Source organism: Antennarius striatus, chromosome 14 (assembly GCF_040054535.1).
Source record: "Antennarius striatus isolate MH-2024 chromosome 14, ASM4005453v1, whole genome shotgun sequence".
NCBI lineage: Eukaryota > Metazoa > Chordata > Actinopteri > Lophiiformes > Antennariidae > Antennarius > Antennarius striatus.
In genome coordinates this window covers 1232458-1253657 of record NC_090789.1, presented here as the reverse complement: position 1 = coordinate 1253657, position 21200 = coordinate 1232458, and the positions used below count along the sequence as shown (strand labels likewise).

The 21200-nt window shown below is 42.4% G+C and overlaps 2 protein-coding genes and 1 long non-coding RNA gene across 5 annotated transcripts; 2 read left to right on the top strand and 1 right to left on the bottom strand.

Moving 5' to 3' along the window:
- The first annotated feature begins 9001 nt into the window (after window positions 1-9001).
- Window positions 9002-9937, top strand: LOC137607708 (uncharacterized). The gene is made up of 3 exons (XR_011038029.1): window positions 9002-9098; window positions 9229-9285; window positions 9387-9937. It is a non-coding gene; the product is annotated as an uncharacterized lncRNA (long non-coding RNA).
- Window positions 9938-14305: 4368 nt separating this feature from the next.
- On the top strand, window positions 14306-18558 carry LOC137607589 (E3 ubiquitin-protein ligase RING2-A-like). 3 transcript variants are annotated; one of them, XM_068333465.1, is made up of 7 exons: window positions 14306-14345; window positions 15158-15244; window positions 15840-16000; window positions 16079-16303; window positions 16823-17143; window positions 17208-17442; window positions 17524-18558. In XM_068333465.1, exons 2-7 carry the CDS (start codon window positions 15167-15169, stop codon window positions 17671-17673), a joined length of 1170 nt encoding a protein of 389 aa, XP_068189566.1. In that variant the 5' UTR covers window positions 14306-14345; window positions 15158-15166; the 3' UTR covers window positions 17674-18558. The 3 variants fall into 3 exon arrangements, with proteins under 3 accessions (XP_068189566.1, XP_068189567.1, XP_068189565.1); XM_068333466.1 differs by having other exon boundaries at window positions 14307-14458; window positions 16079-16294; XM_068333464.1 differs by having other exon boundaries at window positions 14307-14458.
- A 142-nt stretch (window positions 18559-18700) lies between these two features.
- Window positions 18701-21163, bottom strand: rps18 (ribosomal protein S18). The gene is made up of 6 exons (XM_068333467.1): window positions 21113-21163; window positions 20240-20338; window positions 20069-20155; window positions 19870-19971; window positions 19002-19093; window positions 18701-18822 (listed from the first exon to the last, which is right to left on the bottom strand). Exons 1-6 carry the CDS (start codon window positions 21113-21115, stop codon window positions 18747-18749), a joined length of 459 nt encoding a protein of 152 aa, XP_068189568.1. The 5' UTR covers window positions 21116-21163; the 3' UTR covers window positions 18701-18746.
- Window positions 21164-21200: the final 37 nt, after the last annotated feature.

The window sequence follows — 21200 nt, the reverse complement described above, 5'->3', positions numbered from 1 at the left end:
AATATATATATATATATGTATATATGTATATATATATATATACTACTGTATATATATATATATATATATATATATATATATATATATATATATATATATATAAAATACGCGTATATATTATAGATATCTTTGTGTGTGTGTGTGTGTGTGTGTGTGTGTGTGTGTGTGTGTGTGTGTGTGTGTGTGTGTGTGTGTGTGTGTGTATGAAGCTTCAGAATAATAACTGGTGAATTAAAGATGGACAACAGGGTTCATAACAACCCTTATTTTGAGAAATACTTTTTTTATCCTGTCGCCATGACGACTCAGATAACATTCCGGTCATACCCTGTTCCCATAAACTCAGGTATTCCTCCGACCTCCTGCTGAACGGCTGCAGCGACCACAAAGCCTGCTGGGAAATATTTCCTCTAATAGATAACAGGCAGCCTGCCGACCCCCTGGGGTCACCAGAACCCGTGAGGCCCACATCCTGTTCCAACACAAATAAACTTCAGTGGCATCGCCGTGACGACAGACAGCCTGATGCTGGAGATGTTCTGACAGGTGATTCTAATTCAGTCTCTGAATAAACAAACATCAGGAAGAAGAATTCCTCAAGCGGCCGAGCCTTCTTTGGAGAAATGGAACATGACGAAAAACATCCAGCCTGGCGACCACGTGAGATTTATTTCTGAAAGAGTCGCGTCAGAATATTCAAGGAAGAATCGCCGTTTACGACTGTTTATCAAACGAGTTTATTTTAATCACGTTTCTGTTCCGGGATTTAAAAAAACCAAAACAAGTTATTTTTCCTTCAAATGTTTAAATAAATTTTACAAGTTAGCTCAGATATTTTAATCACAGGATTAACAGTAAAACCACACCAGATAATCCCGTTTGTTATTCCGGTAATTATGTGAGGTGTAATCTGGAAAATCCACTTAAAGGATTAAAAGTCTAATGAGAGACGACAAATTAGGTGTGAGTGGAGTCATTTGAGAAAAATCCTCCCTGTGGTTAAAAACAGACATGAAGACAATTCAACAGAAACACATCAGGTGGTTAATCTGATCTCAATCCGTCATCTCGCCTCCAATCCCAGAACGGTTTTGGTTTTACAGTAAGAAGACTTTCCCAGAACCGGTTTGTGATTAAGATTAAGGGAAATCAACCAGGAACTATTTTTTTAGGAGAATTGATACGCAAACGTTCGTCCTCCTATGAAGTAAAACTCATAAATGACTTTAGGGTCTACCTAACCCGGGGCAGATGGTCCATGAAGATCTACCCCCCCCCCCAACATCTGGAGGACAAGGGAAAGAAATGAACGAATGAAATGAAAAGGAGGCGTCACTTTCACACAGTGTAGGAAATATTTTCAGTATTTTAGACACGCAGGCTGTCAGTAAGTCGCTGAACCTGCAATTCAAGAGACAACGCACACACACACACACACACACACACACACACACACACACACACACACACACACATATATACAGTATATATGAATATATATCAATAGCGCTGTGATGCTGTAAAACCAGAACAATGAGTTTCTAGCTTGACGGTGACGATGTGCGATTGAAGGATATTAACATATATAACCCAACATTCCACGTGTAATTCTACATTTGTTGCATAAATACCTCGTTTTATTGTTGCCTACATAAATGCAGCGATAGTCGATAAATGCGTCATTATTAAAACCTACTTAATTCATTGCTGTCTAAGTCACAGTAAAACATTATTTTATTATTATAGTTAGAACACAGCCAGTCATTGATTTGGCATCGAACGTTACTTTGATTAAAATGTTTTTGATTTGTATGATTAAATAGAGTATTATAACCGCATTGTGTTATTTTACTTACAAAGGAACCTTCTGTTTCACTCTGAAGCTGACAGAAACTGACGGGTTGAGTTATATTTTCCATATAGATTCTGTAGTCACTGAAGTTCTGACGTGTCTGAATCAGCCTGAGGTTTGGTTCAGAGCCCAGCGACTCGTGAAAGCGTCTCCTCCACACATGCTAGCACTAATCTGAAACGCATTCCATCCATTCTAAAGACATTTAAACCTTTAAAGAGTTTATGTGACATTTTTATGCCTGTGATTTATTTTCATATATGAATTTGAACTTAGATAGATAGATAGATAGATAGATAGACAGACAGACAGACAGACAGACAGAGAAAAACACACCCAGTCTCTGTTCATTTAATGTCCAAGGCCTAAAAAAACCAACGCTATGAGAAGGTATCAAAAGATGTCTTAATTATTGAGACGTTTTTATTGTTCTTAACTGTAAATAAATATGAAATTCTATATTTTTTTTATTTGAACATCTTTTTCCCTAATTTTTGGCAGCGGTTCCACGTCAGAGCCGATCCCAGCCGACACCGAAGGGCTCCCTGGAATACGGTTAACATTTATTTTCTCGTGGTGTCTTTGTCCTGATGGGACTAAAAGGAAAAATTCTGCAAATATAATTGTCATGACAAAAGAGACGCAAATCCTCCTAAAATCATGTCGGGCAGAACCTGTTCTGGTCTTTTATTCTGTGGAGGTATTTAGGTGCCCGTTTCCTCCAGACGTGTGGATTCAGACGCGTCGCAGCTTCAGACGACAAGTCAGCACCATCTGTAAGTGTCATTTTATAATTTTCTTATTTTTATAGCTTGTGTAGCACTGTAGACGTTCCAGAAAGCTAGGGCCGACCTCTGACCTCTGACCAGAGACCAACGGGGGTGTTTAAATAACCAGATTGTAAGACTACAGACAGAAATAAACGATATGACGATAACACTGATTTTGGGGCTAAAGCCACCGATCATGTTTGATGAAATGGTTCTCCAAACAGAAAAGAACCTTCACAAGATGAACCTGAACACGGTTGTCATCCTGCTGCTCTTTCTTGGTAAGTTGTCATTATTAATAATCAATTATTACTTATCAATAAATCGACTCATATTGACTCAGAATCAGATTTTTATAGTAAATTATTTCATCGTGTTATCAAGCCGCCTCAGGCAACACCCAGAGCACAACGCCAGCAGCAACTCCTGCAGCAACAGCAACCACCCCCACGGCTTCAGCAACTCCTGCAGCAACAGCAACCACCCCCATGGCTTCAGCAACTCCTGCAGCAACAGCAACTACCCCCATGGCTTCAGCAACTCCTGCTGCAACAGCAACCACCCCCATGGCTTCAGCAACTCCTGCAGCAACAGCAACGACCCTGATGGCTCCAGCAACTCCTGCAGCAACAGCAACTACCCCCATGGCTTCAGCAACTCCTGCTGCAACAGCAATTACCCCCATGGCTTCAGCAACTCCTGCTGCAACAGCAACCACCCCCATGGCTTCAGCAACTCCTGCAGCAACAGCAACTACCCCCATGGCTTCAGCAACTCCTGCAGCAACAGCAACCACCCCCATGGCTTCAGCAACTCCTGCAGCAACAGCAACTACCCCCATGGCTTCAGCAACTCCTGCAGCAACAGCAACTACCCCCATGGCTTCAGCAACTCCTGTAGCAACATCAACGACCCCCATGGCTTCAGCAACTCCTGCATCAGTGTCAACATCAACAACAGCAACAACAATGCCAATGACAACAAATGCTGCAGCAGTGATCAACAAAAGCAGTTGCCTCTTCATCACAGCGGTTGTCACGGCGATCTTTCTGCGTTAAGAACTGGACTAAACGATGGTTCAATATTTCATTCGTTAGTTTCTTTGAAATACAACATTTTCAGCAACTGGAAACGCAATTTTTACCCCTTCATTCAAAATCAAAGAAACATAATTGTCGTTTCTACAACGCAACTGAAAACACAGCAATCGCTGACGTGGGACTTTTTACTGTTCAGAAACTTTTTATCAGTTGTATTCAGTTCATTGTCATGAGGCGCGACGTGAGACATCCACACAATTATACTATATATAATAATTATTCGTTAAATTTTCTGTTTTATTTATTTTTCATATAAATCTGTTAAACCTTAACAGGAAACTCACTGAAATATTTTGACATTCAAAAATTTAACCTCAGGTGTTTTTGGAGGACATACCAAAACTTTATTTTTATTCTAACAAACACTTCTGAAGTCATGTATAAATACTATATATAGTTTCTATACTATATATAGTATAATCAGTCAAATTAAAATTTTTGTTGAAATAAAAAGACTTTTTTCGCACACCGTTCCCTTCAGGGGTCGTCCATCCATCTGACAGATGGAGTTTCTCTATACGCTGATGACACTCTGTTATTGTACAGGTCCGTATTTTATTTTGTAAAACACTCAACCTCAAAAATATGAGGTTTCAAATCCAAAACCTGACTTCTGAAAATAAAAATCAGCAACATACAAAACCAGACTGACTGCACACAAAAAGATAGATTACTTCATTATTATTCAGTTCTTTTTTCACTATATATATTTATTTTTTTCTACACATATACAGGTCAGAACACAGACACACACATACACAAAATATTACTGAAATGAAACACAACGGGTATGTGACATCCTAAATCGCGTCAGAATTTACCATCTGTCCCTGAGTGCTGCTTTGTTCTGCAGGTTCAAATTCATCCTGAGGCAAAACAGAATTGATGCATACGGAAATTTACTCACACCAATACCTATAATTTATAAAAGTTACACCGTCATTAAACCCAGGGAACATCATCAGAACAGGAAAAGATATGTCATCCAACCAGTTTCACGTGTCCTCAGATATTTATAACGCAAAGCATTAACAGCTAGTATTTTTCCGTTGACAACACTTAGTCATCAGCAAACAGGAATTATCTGCGTGATTGTGCGATTCCGAGGTCCTCCCGTGGATATTAAAGCTGTCGTCCGTTCAAAAGTCCAACACAAACGATGCCAGACAGATAGATTCACAGCAACCAAGCCCCGAAGAAAATTTCGGCTCGGCTAAAAGACACAAAAACGTTCTTCCCCTATCAAGTAAACCTCATATAGTTACTTATGGAGGGGCGGGGCCACGGCAGGCTGGCTGAATTGTACATTTGTTGCATAATTTGTTTTATTGTCGCCTGAATAAATTTAACAATAGTCGATAAATGCTTCATTATTGAAGCCTACATAATTGATAGTTGTCTAAGTCAGTTATAAAGAGATCCCAGTTGCTTCTAGTTGCTGGTAAGATATCGAGTGACAAGTTTGACCTTCGTACAGTTCATCTTTATTGATTGCTATAGTTTACAACACATACAATCAATGATGTGGTATCAAACTTTACTTTGATTAAAATGTGATTGATTTGTGTAAAGTACACACGTGATCCGTCATCTTTTATGATTTTATGGTGTGTTACATTTTTAATTTTTTAATATTTTTTTTTAATCTTGCATTTTTCGAGTGTTGTGTTACTCGTTCTGTACTTAAACCCTCCGGTTCTTTAATCTCGAGCTGAAGGTGTCTCCTCAATGACACAATTTGTGGTACGAATAAAGTTTCCTGAAGACGGAGCGAACGTCTGCAGAAGAGTGCTCGTCAACGTTGTTTATTTATTTATTTAATCTTTATTACATTTCTTGACTTCCACTCATTGCTATTGTGTGATATGGAGAGTTAGCTGGTGCAGCTAGCACAGCCACACCCACTCTCTGTCACCTGATCAGTGCAGACCAATCCCCATCACCACCAGGACACATTAGCATATCGGTATCACGTACAAAACACGACACCAATAACATAAGTACAACCGACTATATATAAACACGTTTTTACTTCTCAACGCTAACTGAAGATTCACTGCGTATAAAAACCACCGAGTCATGCTGTGAAGCACTGTGGTCAGAGCTAGCTAACGCTAACTGGGCAGCTAGCTGAATTAAAAAGGTAGCTAAAGGAAACTGAGGAGGTAACCTAGCTAAGCAGAAGCTACCCGATTAAACATAAGCAAATTAAAGCTGTTAGCTTGTGAACGTTGCTATCAAACCTCAAGAGAACTAAAGTACAGATCTTCTCTTGTTCAACTTAAGAAAAATATAGATGCTAGCTCAGAAAAATCGACGCAAGCGATACAAACAGGGTCAACAGGTGAAAAATAGCTTCTGGGGCTAACAGTCATGTTAATTTTCTCTGCTGAATAAAATAGAAATAAAACAAAAGCAAAGAGTTAAACTGCAGACATTAGACTGATTCATTTAATGTCCAAGGCCAGTGATTTGAGACGGGATCAAAAGATGTCTTCAAAGTTGAGACGTTCTGTTGAGCTGAGATTGTTCTTAATTGCAAAGGAATTGTCATTTCCATTATTTTTTCCTATTTTCTGTTAAAACCACCTAAACTTGTCTGTGTAGGTTCTCAGTTATCCAGGTCATGGTTATCCAAAGTTGTTTCAGTCAATCCACCGGACTTTTAAGAAAGTTTCCAAAGACGTTGAACCTTCTTCAGTTTCAGGAACTAGTTTTCCGTTTTCGCCGAACAAGGTTCCTGATGCTGCCGTACGTGGCTTTGTCTTGATGCGATTAAAAAAAAACCCTTTGCAATAAATGACACAACAAAGGAGAGGTAGATACTCATAAAATAATGTTGGGCAAAACTTGTTCTGGTCTTTTATTCTGTGGAGGTATTTAAGTGCCCGTTCTTCCGATGGCCACGCCAATCGTCAACAGATTCAGACGCATCGCAGCTTCAGAGGACAAGTCGACAGACAGAATCTGTAAGTACGTCGTTTCGCCATTTCTTATTTTCATAAGTTTTGTGGAACTTCTCGAAAGCTATAAAGTCGACCGACAGAAATAAACAACATGATACTAATATTACTTTTGGGACTGAAGTCCCCAATCAATTTATGGTGAATATTTCTCATATAACTGAATTAAATTAAATATACTTTAATATAATTCAGTAAATTTAGCATTCAGTCTGTACACAGATTACTGTCTAAAAGATGACGGAGTTAAAATCGATGTTCTCCAAACAGAAAAGAACCTTCACAAGATGAGCCTGAACACGGTTGTCATCCTGCTGCTCTTTCTTGGTAAGTTGTCATTATTAATAATCAATAGATCGATTTGCTTGAAATATGGATTCATAATCAGATTTTTATAGTAAATTATTTCATCGTGTTATCAAGTCACCTCAGGCAACACCCAGAGCACAACGCCAGCAGCAACTCCTGCAGCAACAGCAACGACCCTGATGGCTCCAGCAACTACTGTTGCAGCAGCAACGACCCCCATGGCTCCAGCAACTACTGTTGCAGCAGCAACGACCCCCATGGCTCCAGCAACTACTGTTGCAGCAGCAACGACCCCCATGGCTCCAGCAACTACTGTTGCAGCAGCAACGACCCCCATGGCTCCAGCAACTACTGTTGCAGCAGCAACGACCCCCATGGCTCCAGCAACTACTGTTGCACCAGCAACGACCCCCATGGCTCCAGCAACTACTGTTGCACCAGCAACGACCCCCATGGCTCCAGCAACTACTGTTGCACCAGCAACGACCCCCATGGCTCCAGCAACTACTGTTGCACCAGCAACGACCCCCATGGCTCCAGCAACTACTGTTGCACCAGCAACGACCCCCATGGCTCCAGCAACTACTGTTGCACCAGCAACGACCCCCATGGCTCCAGCAACTACTGTTGCAGCAGCAACGACCCCCATGGCTCCAGCAACTACTGCATCAGAGTCAACAAACACGACAACAACAGCAACAACAATACCAATGACAACAAATGCCGCAGCAGCGATCAACAAAGGAAGTTGCCTCTTCATCACAGCAGTTGTCACGGCGATTCTCCTGCGTTAAGAACTGGACTAAACGATGGTTCAATTGTAGAAAATAATTTTTATATCGCGGAATTTCGTTTTTTGCGGGTGGTCCCGGAACGTAATACCCGCGAGTAATGAGGGATTACTGTGTTCTTTTTTCCACTTTGTATGTATTTCACACATTTAGAGGTAGAGCACACACAAACAAACACACACACACACTGAAACTGAAACACACACACAGGTATGTGACATGTTTCAAACACGTCAATATTTATGCATCAGTCCCGCGTGACGAGCGCCCGGAGGTTTAACGTCATCCTGAGGCTAAACGTCATCTCTCGTTTCTGCTGATGTCTTTTCTTTTAGTCACTCTGACAGGAATAGAATCATCTACACACGGATGGATGGAATATTTTCATATGTAATTATTTTAATTGAAGCCGATTAAACATTCAGCAGTCAAAAAAAAAAAAAAAGAACCTACAGGTTATTAAAATATTCATGTGTTAAAATCTCGTTTTTCTTTATTCTTTTCATAGTTTGTCTTAGACAGCCTCAAAGTTTGATGTCATTTATTCATTTAATTTGATTTTCTCTAAACTTTATTTTCTCACTGACTGCAGTCATTAAAATCAATAATATGGTATCAATAGAAAATTAATAGTAAAATCATTCTTTACTCACAGGTCAGTGTTTCAGGAACTCTGAAACATTAGTCTGGTAGCTAACCTGATATTTAGCTGGAGGATTCATCAGATCCCAGGCTGGTTTCCATGGTAACTGAGCTCAAACTATGTTAAACGTACTTTATGGAACCAAATCAGGTTAAAATAAGCTGGACTAATCAAAATAATCCTCATTTGTTTGATAAGATTGCTTTATGTCATCGATCTATGACCAGGTTGTTTTAGTTCTAAATAAAACAACACACAGGTAATACAACAGAACGAGGATAAAAAGCTTTAAACTGTGGGAACCTTCAACAGAATTGATTCATAATGTGATTTTTTTGTAATTTTTTAAATCTCTAATATTAAAAAATAAAGTTCTAACGTTATTACAACTCGGACAAATCTGGGAAGGTATGTCATCCAACCAGTTTCCTGTGTCCCCAGAGAAGATATTCATCACACAAAGCATTAGGAATGAGTGATCTGTTCACTGACAACGCCTTGTGAACAGTGAAAAGGAGTGATTTACATCATCGTGCAGATTCTGATGTCATCCTGTGGATATTTAAGCCGCCGTCAGTTCAGGGCAGAACCTCAAAAAGTCAAACGGCAAAGGATACCAGACAGGTAGAGACTCGTCCCGGCTTCAGAGAGGCAACGCAACTTCGTATTTGTGAGCATTTGATGATTATTATTTCAGTCTTTCTCACTTAATTTAATTCATCATGTCTGTCTTTAATTAATTATTATCATCCTAAATATGGAGTGGGTACTTTAATTTAAATTTTTTTTCCCGCAAACAGAAAAGCACCTTCACACATTGATGATGAAGATCGTTGTCGTCCTGCTTTTGTGTGTTGGTGAGTTGAAGTTTCCACCGATCAATAAATATGACACGCAGATCAATTTGGAAATGTGATCGTTGCTCAAACACTGATTCTTCCCTGTTTTGACCAAACAGTTGGAGGCAACATCCAATCCATGATCGCAACTGCCCAAACGACGGAAGGGCTATCGACAACAGCAGCCGTCACGGAGGTTACAATAACGGACGGATCAACGGAACAATCGACCGACGGATCAGTGATGAGATCAACAGAAGGATCAACGGAAGGATCAACGGAAGGATCAACGGACGAGCCAACCGTTGAACCAGCAACAGAGGTTACCGTGTTCGTGACCCAATCACCGACGACGAGCGCTGCACCGGCACTGATCGGCAAAACAAGTTTGCTTTTCCTGACAGCGATTGTTACGGCAATTCTTTCGCATTAAATACTTGGACTCAAATGACAAACTTTGCACCTAATTCTATTTTCTCCATAATTTATTGCTGTTGATCAGTATTCGTTGATGTCTTTCTCCTTAAAAATGACTTGATTTACTCTATTTATTAATTGAAACTGCAATGAAGACTAGTATAAATCAATAATTGCATACATGAAAATGTTACTTATCCATTCTGACACATGATGACTCCGCTTGATGCAATCAAATAAATATATTTAAATACTTCTGCTTCAGTAATTTTGTGCGGAACGGCTCAAATTATGTGCGACAGGCTGGCGCAGACGGTAGCGCTGTCGCCTCACAGCAAGAGGGTTCCGGGTTCGAGTTCTTCCCGTGTAGAGTTTGTTAGTTCTTCCCGTGTCCATGTGGGTTCTCTCAGGGTTCTCCGGCTTCCTCCCAACTCTGAACACATGCAGCTGAGGTAATGGATCGGTTCCAAATTGTCCGTAGGTGTGAGTATGTTTGTGAGTGGTTGTGTTCAGAGCATCTCCCCCGTCTCTATCCAACAAGTCCGCTGAGATAGACTCCGGCAACCCCCGAGAAACAGAAAATGAATGAATGAACAGCTCAAATTTTGATGCAGATCTGGATCCAATTGCACATCCTGACAATCTGAATTCATTCCCGTATCTTCATCAGAATGCACTCAGGTCTTCCCCCGTCCAGTGTTCGCTGTTACCCAAACTTGGCAGATTTATATCAGGACAAACGGGCGGTTTATCGCGGCAGAAACAGTCTCTGCGTGATTTTGCTTGTGCAGTTAAACTTGTTTTGCTATTTGAAACAAAGACGAGTCAGTCAACTACTTGCAATACCCCTCCTTTTTGCTGTCTTTGTATGATTAAAATAGATTAACCCTAATCCCAGTGAGTAGTTCTAGGGTGGTGTTCAGAGTTTGTCTATTCTCACAGTGTCTCTCTGGGTTCTCTGGCTTCCTGTGTGTGCATAACCATGTGACCTGCGAGGAGGATAAGAATTGTTGTAGCCCCAGATCTGGGGTCAGGAACAGAGACTTGATCTGGATCTGAAGGACTGAATGAACCTACAGCCACAAAAAAAATGTTCAAAATGTTTTCTTTTGAAGGATTTCACCTGAAAAAATAACTCTTTTTTCAGAAAGTCCTTTGTGTTGTGGGTTCCTTTCAGTGCCTATAGAATACATTTAGGTTGGTACCTTGTCTAATCTTACAAAACAAGAAACTGATGGAAAATTCCCTTTGTTGGATGATAGTCTCATCATGGTCGCTCCTGCTGGCCAAGCAAGGAAGTGATATCAATAAGGCCGTTCGGGAATGCGAGCACCTTCATTGTCTGCTTGTTGCCAAGGCAACTTACCTTTGACGTGCATCCACATGTTCATTGCTCTTGTTACGCCTTTTATAGGCTTGATCAAATACAGACAGACCCCCAAAAACCATTTCTGACCAAACAAGACATCCAAGACAGTTTCATCAAGACGAACGACCAACAGTACAGGTTCTTTATCGCAGCACGTCCATTCAGCGGGCTAACTTCATCATACCAGGAGACCCCAATTAGCTGTTGGTCTGCCCTGCTGTTTAATTCTCCTCATAAGGAAGACTATCAAAATCAGATCGACAATATTTGCATTGTCCACCATTGTGCACACCTTGCTAGCTGGCTAGGTCTCTCCTAACTTAACCAACAGTATGAATGATTGACAGAACAAGGGTATTAAACTTGAACAAAGAAGTGTTGAAATTCTATTGAACTAAGCAATTTCACCAAGCAAACAACAAGAAACGGGTAGCAGCCTGTTGTCAGACTTCACGTCTATAATCTGCGATGGACTGAGCTTCCAGTGCCACTGCAGATTATGCAAGTGATTTATATCTCAAAATAGCTGTCAATCAAAAGGGTTTCCGCCTTCCAACTGATCGTTCAATCATTAAATGACAGTCTAGCGTCTAGACTGGCCAAGGCTAGCCCAATGCCCCATTCACCCCTAGAGAAGCCGAGCATCCGGGGGCGGGACAGAATAGTGGCATTTATCCAATGACTATCGAGTTTTGAGGTCATAAAAAACTTCTCCATCTAATCCAATGGACACTCGGCTTCTACGGACAAACGCATTAATGCTACAGGAATGTATGCATAGTTAAAATTAATGAGTTAGTTGACTGTACTGAGTACCGGTAACCAATTCTGAATAAACACATGCTGGTGAAGGTGTTCTGTCGAAAATTATGCAATTAAAAATGGAGCCAATGGTCGTCTGCTCAAGAAAACATTTTAGCAAATTTGTCACATATTGCTGAACACTTTCAAAATGTGGTTTGAAGGGTCAAGAATTCCCTGGAAGTGCAAAATTTTGTGTTTGTGTTTTAACCATTTGTGCAACACTGTTTTGACTGGTTTTCACCTTCATTTCCTTTGTTTGAACATGACACAATGTTGGCAAAGACTTTATGCAGTTCTACTGTGCTGAGGGTAACAGTAGCATGCTAAGACAAGAGGCAATGAGCCAGATAAGACAGCAACAAAATGGGACAATTAGAGAAAAAAGGTCTAGATGTGAACATTTCAGCAAAACGTTTGTGTTGCATCAGGTCCAAATGACCCAGCATCAAGCTATAGCCCAATCTTTCCATCTCTACCCTTTATGGGCTCTGATTGGTGACCTGACTTGAGTAGGCTTGATGTTTCCTCAAGTTAGTAACAAGTTAACGACAAAAGGTTAACCTGAAGTTGAGTGTTGCAAATGCAAAGTATCCAGAACAAGAGAGACACACAGCAGTAACTCTCTGAGATTATGGCTGTCAAGTGAAGGTTTTCATGTATTTATACCCTCAAGTGTTCTCAGGTCAAGTGCTTTAAGTGTTTTCTCAGAGCGTTTCTCATGAGAACTTAGAGAATTTCCATTTTAGTGGAAAGGAATGTGAGGCTTTGATGTCAGGTTGGTCGGAAGGTGAAAGCTTTCAACCCTCATATCTGTTTCTGTACATCTTACTGTGGTGTATTTAACACAGACACAAATGGAAAAAGGCAAACTAAGACAGACAGACAGACAGACAGACAGACAGTTACATTTTGACAAAAATCATTTGTGTTTCACATTTTACCAACATTATGATTAAATCAATAAGAAAGGGGCAAAACACACCTAGGTTTCTTAGTGCACTAATACTGTGCACAACTGAATTTTGATCAAGATCTCAATCTCGTGCTCGGAAGCGTTTGCACTTCTGAAATCTCTCGTGCAATGAGTTCACTTCTGATTGAGCCAAGAGAAACATTACGTGACCCAGTTTTGACAAGCAGCACACAGAATGTCAAGCAAAATGAAATTGCAGATATGCAGATATTTTATCAAAACAAGGCAGAATTAAATCAGCAACCCATTCCCCTCCTCCCCCCAATACATTGAAAAATAAAATAAAAAAGAAATTAAACAGGATTATTTCTCTCCTTCTCAATTGAAAATAAAAAGTATAGGCCTTTAGAATATTTCAAAGGTTCAGTTTATGTACGGGTGCCTCAACATTTCTTTTGAAGCTACTGGAGCGAAACGATTCTGGCTCATAGATAAGGAATGTGTTTTTTTTACGTATGTGGGTAGAGTTATAAATATCCTTATAATCACACTGAAGTCATACATTGGTTTGTGAGATTGTGCAGAAACTCCTGAATGTTTTCTACACAATGTGGTTTAGAATCAGTCTTGGGCAAAGAAAGAATGCATTAGATTTTGGTGAAGTTTCATATAAAGAACCTATACAGACTTTTTCACCACTGCAAAATGAAAACCATGATCACTGTGAGTTAGATCATGTCATAGTGACCTATCCTGTTTTATATTAATAAAATGTGCTGATTTCATATTTTTCTATGTTGTTTATCCCATTTGTCCAGAGTCACCACCTTTGCTTTGGAAACCCTGTTTAACTGTGTTAGTTCAGTTAAAATTGCACACCTGGATTCCTTATGCTTTATTTAAGCATAGTTGTGATAAGAGAACAATCTATGACGACAGTGCTCTTGGCTTTTATTGGCACTTACTGCCAGTTGGACACAAACTGAGTCCTATCAAACCAGTTGGTGTACATGGATTCTTTACATGTTATTCTGTATCATGTCCTGTTCTGTCATCACTTTGGCAAGAACAAAGCTTTGTTTGAGATACCTGTGTTGAAATAACCGTCATTATGACTCACAGAGCTCAGGCTGATTGGTTTAACTTTAGATGTCGGGCATATCTTCAATTAGCTGATATTCAAAGTTGGGTAAATGGGGCAGAAGAAAGCGAAACGTCTTAAAAATAGAAGCATGATTTTTGTTGACAAAAAGGAATAACAGGGAAAAATAAATTTTCAGGTCATTATGTTCATTCTGTAGATTTCCCAGTTTGGTATCAGTAGAATAATTTTTTTATTCAATTTTTTTTATTAAATTAAATTTAATTCTATGTATTTATGTATCTGTCATCCGCTATAACAAATGAAATCAAATAACTACCTCCCTATCTACCTACCTACTTAGTGTTGTAATGCGTCAACTGGCCGCTAGGGGTCACTGCTGCTCAGAGCGGCGCTGTATCCTGCCACAAATCGCAGCATCCAAGGGGAGAAGAAGAAGAAGAAAGATGGCGGCGGCTAATGTTAGCTAGCAGGTGGGGCTAGAAAACATTGCGCTCTTGAGCTTTTTGCAGAATTTAATCTGCGAGCGGGGACCAGCTATCACTAGAAAGCTCCGTTGTGACGGCGAGACGAGGACCGGAAGAAGGTAACGAGCGGAAATCGTCGCGGGGCGGTGGTTGAGTAGTTTTCCGGAGGCTGTTTGTTTGCGTAGGGGGAGGGGGTCCAGGCTCCGGTCAGCTGTCCGTCACTCCCGTCAGGTTGGAGTTGGGATTCCTGCCTTCTTTTCTCTCTCCTGAAAAGTCTTCACGTAAAATCAGGAAGATTTCTGCATTTCTGGGTTAAACGTGTGTGTAAACACAACTTTATAAACTTCTTTGTCGACTAAAACCGTCAGGAAGAAGTTTTTTGTGTGTGGAGTGTTTGCAGGTCTCACGTTTTATCGCGATAAAATGCATCCCATAATAGTCACCGAACTGCATCGACCTATTGTGGTATTGTTACGTTTGCTTGTCTTTTAAATGAAATTCTAGCTCTATGTTGTTGTTTCTCTTGCAATAATTTGTGAATGCCCCAGATTGTGATCTATTCCACACCTGACTCGGTAATCTACTGATAATGCCTGATTCAGTCTCAGGCCTTAAAGATCCATCAGAAGACAATCGTTTATTTGATTAGTAGAGGCTTGAAGTTCCATGAAGGCTCCATGACTGTAGATTCTGACTGTAAACCTGATGTTCATCGAGGGACTGAGTTGTTTTCCAGCTCGCGAGTGGATGAAGAGATGAATCCCACTGATGAGTGGAGATGAGTGGAACAATAACCAGTGTTTCCTCTCTCCTGACAGCCTGCAGTCATGGCAGCTCCAGTAAACATCCAGACTCCCAGTAAGACCTGGGAGCTGAGTCTGTACGAGCTGCACAGGAGCCCCCAGGTGAGAGAGAGAGAGAGAGTGTGTGTGTGTGTGTGTGTGTGTGTGTGTGTGTGTGTGTGTGTGTGTGAGAGAGAGAGAGAGAGAGACTGGTGAGTGTTGTCATAGACTGCTGTACCTTGAGATTTGAGTTTAATCTGTTCATATCTCGTAGAAAATCATCAAACCCCCAAAATTATGAAAACAAAAACATTTTTAACAACTAATAGACACGCAGACTTTACCTGTGTATAATTTATTATATATGTCATGTAAACAATGATAAACAATGAAAAGAAACGCAAAAGTCACGCGAACACACGAGCTGCGTCTTTACACCAACGAGAGCGAGTCCCGGTCTCACTGATGTTGTATCCGTCCACCAACACGTGGTAAAGAACGAGATGCAGTCTCACTGATGTTGTATCCATCCACCAACACGTGGTAAAGAACGAGATGCGGTCTCACTGATGTTGTATCCATCCACCAACACGTGGTAAAGAACGAGATGCGGTGTCAGCCGATTATTCCAGGGAATTTCGTTTTGTTTTTTTAAATTTCCTCTCGAGGCGTCAGTCAGATCTCCATCACGTCTGATAACTTCCGCGTTGCTGCTCAGGAGGCCATCGTGGACGGGACGGAGGTGGCGGTGTCGCCCCGCTCTCTGCACAGCGAGCTGATGTGTCCCATCTGTCTGGACATGCTGAAGAACACCATGACGACCAAAGAGTGTCTGCACCGCTTCTGCTCCGACTGCATCGTCACGGCGCTGAGATCGGGGTGAGCACTGGAGATGAATCTCCACGGCGACGGTGGTGTTCACAATCCGTGAAACTGATCGAGCTCCTCCCCTCGCAGGAACAAGGAGTGTCCGACCTGCAGGAAGAAGCTGATCTCCAGGCGTTCGCTGCGCCGCGACGCCAACTTCGACGCGCTGATCTCTAAGATCTACCCGAGCCGGGACGAGTACGAGGCTCACCAGCGGCGCATCCTGGAGCGGCTCAACCGGCTGCACAACAAGGAGGCGCTGAGCTCCAGCATCGAGGAGGGGCTCCGGCAGCAGGCCCGCTACAGGTCTGAGAGGTGGGGGCGGACAGGTGGAGCCCCCCGGGGACTGCCTACACATTAACCAGTAGAATAGTCACCTGAATGGAAGGTTCCACAGGTAGTCCTCAACTTATGAACACAGCCGGTTCTGAGAGGTTGTTTGTAAGTTGAATTGTTCGTAAGTCATTATTTATTAAATTTCAATCTATAATCTCCATATGAGGTCATTTAAATGTCATTACTACTCTAAATACTAATGTAATGTCATAAAGTAATGTCATTAATATTCTAAATACTACAGTAATATCATTACTACTGTAAATACTAAAGTAATGTCATTACTACTCTATGACATCATTATTTAAAGTAATGTCTATACTCCTCTAAATACTAATGTAATTACTGCTCCAAAAACTAAAGTAATCTCATTACTACTCGTGATTCACCTGATTGTTTTAAGGACGAACTGCAGGACGATAGTCGGACATGTTGAAGTGTGTTTGTTTGTATCTCTGAATGTTCATAAGTTGAGAACTACCTGTTTCTGCCCTGCAGGAACCACCGGGTGAAGAAACCCACTCAGGAAAGCGACAACACCACCTTCAGCGGTGGGGAAGAGAACGGCGACGCCCGCTCGCACCTGTCGCACGACTCCGCCCCCTCGCACACCCCTCACCCGTCTAACCACACCCCCTCGGAGGCGGGTCCGAGTCGCAAGCGTCCGCGGGCGTCGGATGATGGCTCAGCCGGCGAGGCAGACAGCAGCTGCCCCACCCCCCCGCTGAGGCCCCACCGAGAGGGGCCGGGCTCCGAGATTGAGCTGGTGTTTAGGCCACACCCACAGCTGGTCCACGCACAGGACTACAGCCAGACTAGGTGAGCCCCGCCCTCCTGCCTCGCCCAGTTTTCTGGCGTTCGCCTCTCATCGATGTGTCTGCAGGTACGTGAAGACGACGGCCAACGCCACCGTGGACCACCTGTCCAAGTACCTCGCCCTGCGGGTGGCGCTAGAGGAGGGGCGCTCCAACGGGGGGGCGGAGGACCGGGGGAGGAACGAGGGAGGAGGGACAGGAACAGGAAGTGGAATGACAGGAAGTGGAGACGGATCAAGTCTGAGCAACGTCAGCGAGAAACAGTACACCATCTACATCATGACCAGAGGAGGGCAGTACTCCGTGAGTGGCGCCGGGTTCTGGTTCCGACCCGTTCTCGTCGGATGACCTCTGACCCCGCTCTTAATCGCTCTTCCTCCTCAGACGCTGAACGGGTCTCTGACTCTGGAGTTGGTCAACGAGAAGTTCTGGAAGGTGCGGCGGCCTCTGGAGCTGTTCTACGCCCCGACCAAGGAGCCGCCACCGCCGCAGAAGACTCCGCCCCTTCCCCTCCCCCCCCAGAGGGAGGCGTGAAGCTCCGGATCAGCAAATGTTAATTTAACAGATGAAGTTTGATTTCTTTTGTGTTTTTTTTACTGGAATTTGAACAGACGGCCGCTTCAACACGTTTGTCAGACTGATCTGAGGTAAGCAGTCGTCACGGCGACGAGACGCGTTCACGTTCTTCACGGATCCGTTCACCTACAGTTTATAATCTGATATTTATCCAGTTAAAGACATTTCAAGTTTAGGCAGAGCCTCCAGTTTGTTTAAAAAATTTAAAACACAAAAAAAAGGTAAAAGTTGATCCAGAACCGGTTGGTTCATTTCCAGCCGTCACATCGTCAGCGAGGCTCGGACTTACAAAAGACTTTCCATCACCATGGAGACGAGCAGATGGAGATAGTTAAAATTTTGGGGACTTTTCTTTGAAATAGCAAAATTAAGGTCGCATATAATTTATATTCCAAAATATTAGCACCAATATTTTTACCTTTAATTCTTAGAAAGTTGTATTTAATCTTAATTATTGTTTTTCAGAAATGTAAAAAATCTCACGTTCAGGACAGAACATTTCACTTGGATTCCATCTCGCACTTTAGTTTCTGGTTGTAAAATCAGAAAATAAAGTTTTTAATTGATTTATGCAGAATTTAACAGAAAATCTGACTGAAGCGACTGATTTCATCTTTAATCCGTTCGTTTGCAGGAACAGTTTTAGGACCACCGTGAATATTTCAACATTTTTTAAACGTCTTGTTTTTTGCATGAGCCTCTCGGCCGTCGGTTCTGTTGGGTTTGACCTTTGACCTTTGCTCTACTTGTCTTGATGCACTTTATAATTCCTGCAGCCATGCAAGTTTTGCTACCTTCCCTGTTTTTATGAATTATTGTACATTATTAATGCAATATTCTCTTTCCCTCTGCTGTGTGATTCCACTATATTCTGTCAGCGATGCAGCACAATAAACACAAAAACAACACGTTTGCTGCAGATTCTGGGTTCTTATGCATGAAAATAGACCCACCCTGATGAACAGATCTGATCACGGAGGCGTGATTCGGTTCGATGAGGTTTTATTGAAACAAACAGGAAGCAGGGAGGTTTACTTCTTCTTGGACACGCCGACGGTGCGTCCGCGGCGACCGGTGGTCTTGGTGTGCTGACCGCGCACACGCAGACTGAAAGGGAAAGAAAGAACCCGTTAGCGCCCCCCCACAAGGGTTCTAATCCCTCTGAAGCGCTCCAGCTTCAGATGGATAAAGATTTGGTTCAAGTGTTTCAAGGACAGGCTCGCTCTGCCCCCCAACCTCCTCAGAGGGAAGGACGGGTCGGCAGAGTTCCGGATCGCGTCTCTTACCCCCAGAAGTGTCTCAGGCCGCGGTGGGCTCTGATCTTCTTCAGCCGCTCCAGGTCTTCTCTCAGCTTGTTGTCCAGGCCGTTGGCGAGAACCTGCAACAGAACAGACAGATGGCGTGTGGTCAATCAAATCCCTTCGTCTCTATTCAGGCTTTGATGGCGCGGGGTCAGCAGCTGCTGGCGGAGTTCTCTCTTGATACGTTTAAAAAAAATGCTGAACTATGAAATCACCCAACTGCACACAATGTTCTTGAGATAACGTGACATTTTTGGGGGGTTCCCAAACTGAAAAACTGATGCCACACCAGTGAAGTTAGCGTGGAGCACGCCAACAACCAATAAAACGATGCATCAGACGGGAGAAACTGGACGCGTTTAAGTCCTGACATCAGAATTTTGGCTGCTGGTCGATTCAGTGACAGGATGCGTGTCCATGTTTTGTTCCAGGTTCAGTGTGAATGATCAACACGCACCAGCGTGAGCCAATCACAGCACACGGAACGATCCCTAATCTGAAGTGGTAGCTAAGTCTTACGATCATCCTCAGTGCAGTAGAGCGTCATTCCTCCACAGAGCCGAGGGAAGGCCTCCTCTAACTCTACCGGCGCCTGTGGAACTAAATTGTTATCTCAAACATGTTTTAATTTGACAAATTAACAAACCAGTAAAACCAGAACGTGTCGATCAGAAGCAGCTGTCACGTCTCACTTGATTAATTCTCAGCCAAATGTAACGATCAAGTTTTCATTCACAACCCTGAACACTAAGTCCCACCCTCACCAGTCGCTGCTTTGACTTAAATGACAATATCTCAAATTGCTAATCAAACCAGTCCACCCTGTTTACCCACAATGCAATGTGTCACCTACCTGACTGTATTTGCCATCCTTGATGTCTTTCTGCCTGTTGAGGAACCAGTCTGGGATTTTGTACTGGCGAGGATTCTGCATGATGGTTACCACACGCTCCACCTGAAACAAAAAACGGAAACATGAAAACACGGCCAGAAGGAGTTAGCATAAGTCGCTACCGCTAAACAACCAAAAACCAAACACGCCGCCCCCTCACCTCCTCGTCCGTCAGCTCACCAGCCCTCTTGTTGAGGTCGATGTCGGCTTTCCTCAGGACGACGTGGGCGTAACGTCTGCCGACACCCTGAGTAGACAGTCAGAGACGTTAGTGATGGACTTCAAGACCATCTAAAAACACCACAACATAGACATTGAGGAGAAACTTCACCTTGATGGCAGTGATGGCGAAGGCGATCTTCCTCCTGCCATCGATATTCGTGTTGAGAACACGAAGAATGTGCTGGAACTTCTCAGGGATGACTAAAGACTGAACACAGAACATAACGGGTCCATGAGTCCCATGACTAGAACCTATGATGGATCCTATTTGGAATGAGACTCAAACACTGGACTTGCAGTGACAGCAGTTCTAAACCAGAGACATCTACAAAAAAATTGATGACTGATTACTTTTTGAGCAACAATACCAGTCACTATTATAAAGTATGAAGGTTTCCATCTGTGTTTAACATCAGAGGCAGCTAAAACATGCCCTCACAAATCCAAAGGTGCCATTATTTGAAGCTAACACTTGTAGCTCCTGTTAACAAAGCCAGTATCACTCCTAATACCCCTCACCACATGAAAATACCCCAAACCTCCAGAGTAACGGACATCAAACCGATGCCGTGTCTATGAACGGACGACATCCTTATATTCATACCAAGCGCACACGTTAGCATTGAGAACGTCTCTGGCTAGTTAGCCTGCACGGCTAACCGCCTTCGGTAATAAACGTTTCTTAAACGTGTAACTAACACGTTTTGAGCTAAACCCGGAAGCGGAATATTAGTAAACTCGATTTAAGTAGCAGAACGCTCTCGTCAGCGCTAGCTAGCTATTACGGACCCGAACGCCTCAGTTCAACGTTGCCGGCAAACTTGTTAATACGATCGATAATATTTCAGTAATTCCAAATTAATATTGCCAATCAACATGTGAGCAGTCCAATAAAAGTATTGTATCGATAAAAAAAAGAGAGATTGACGCCAGATGGTTAAAGATTTCAAAATTATCCCGGATTTAGCAGAGGCATACACACCATCTTGGAGTTCGTTCCGTGCGAAGAGGAAGTCACACAGATCTCGCGAGAGTTTGATGCTGCCGGTGAAAGAAAGTTAGTCCGTTAC

Bases quoted from the DNA above. Each gene is read 5' to 3' on its own strand.
- LOC137607589 (XM_068333465.1), top strand. From the start codon at position 15,167: ATGGCAGCTCCAGTAAACATCCAGACTCCCAGTAAGACCTGGGAGCTG. The intron at 15,245-15,839 runs GTGAGAGAGAGA...GTTGCTGCTCAG, and splicing joins AGCTGCACAGGAGCCCCCAG to GAGGCCATCGTGGACGGGAC. The intron at 17,443-17,523 runs GTGAGTGGCGCC...CTTCCTCCTCAG, and splicing joins CCAGAGGAGGGCAGTACTCC to ACGCTGAACGGGTCTCTGAC.
- rps18 (XM_068333467.1), bottom strand. The intron at 19,094-19,869 runs GTAGGTGACACA...GTTCTGTTGCAG, and splicing joins AGGATGGCAAATACAGTCAG to GTTCTCGCCAACGGCCTGGA. The intron at 18,823-19,001 runs GTAAGAGACGCG...TTTCCCTTTCAG, and splicing joins GGCCTGAGACACTTCTGGGG to TCTGCGTGTGCGCGGTCAGC.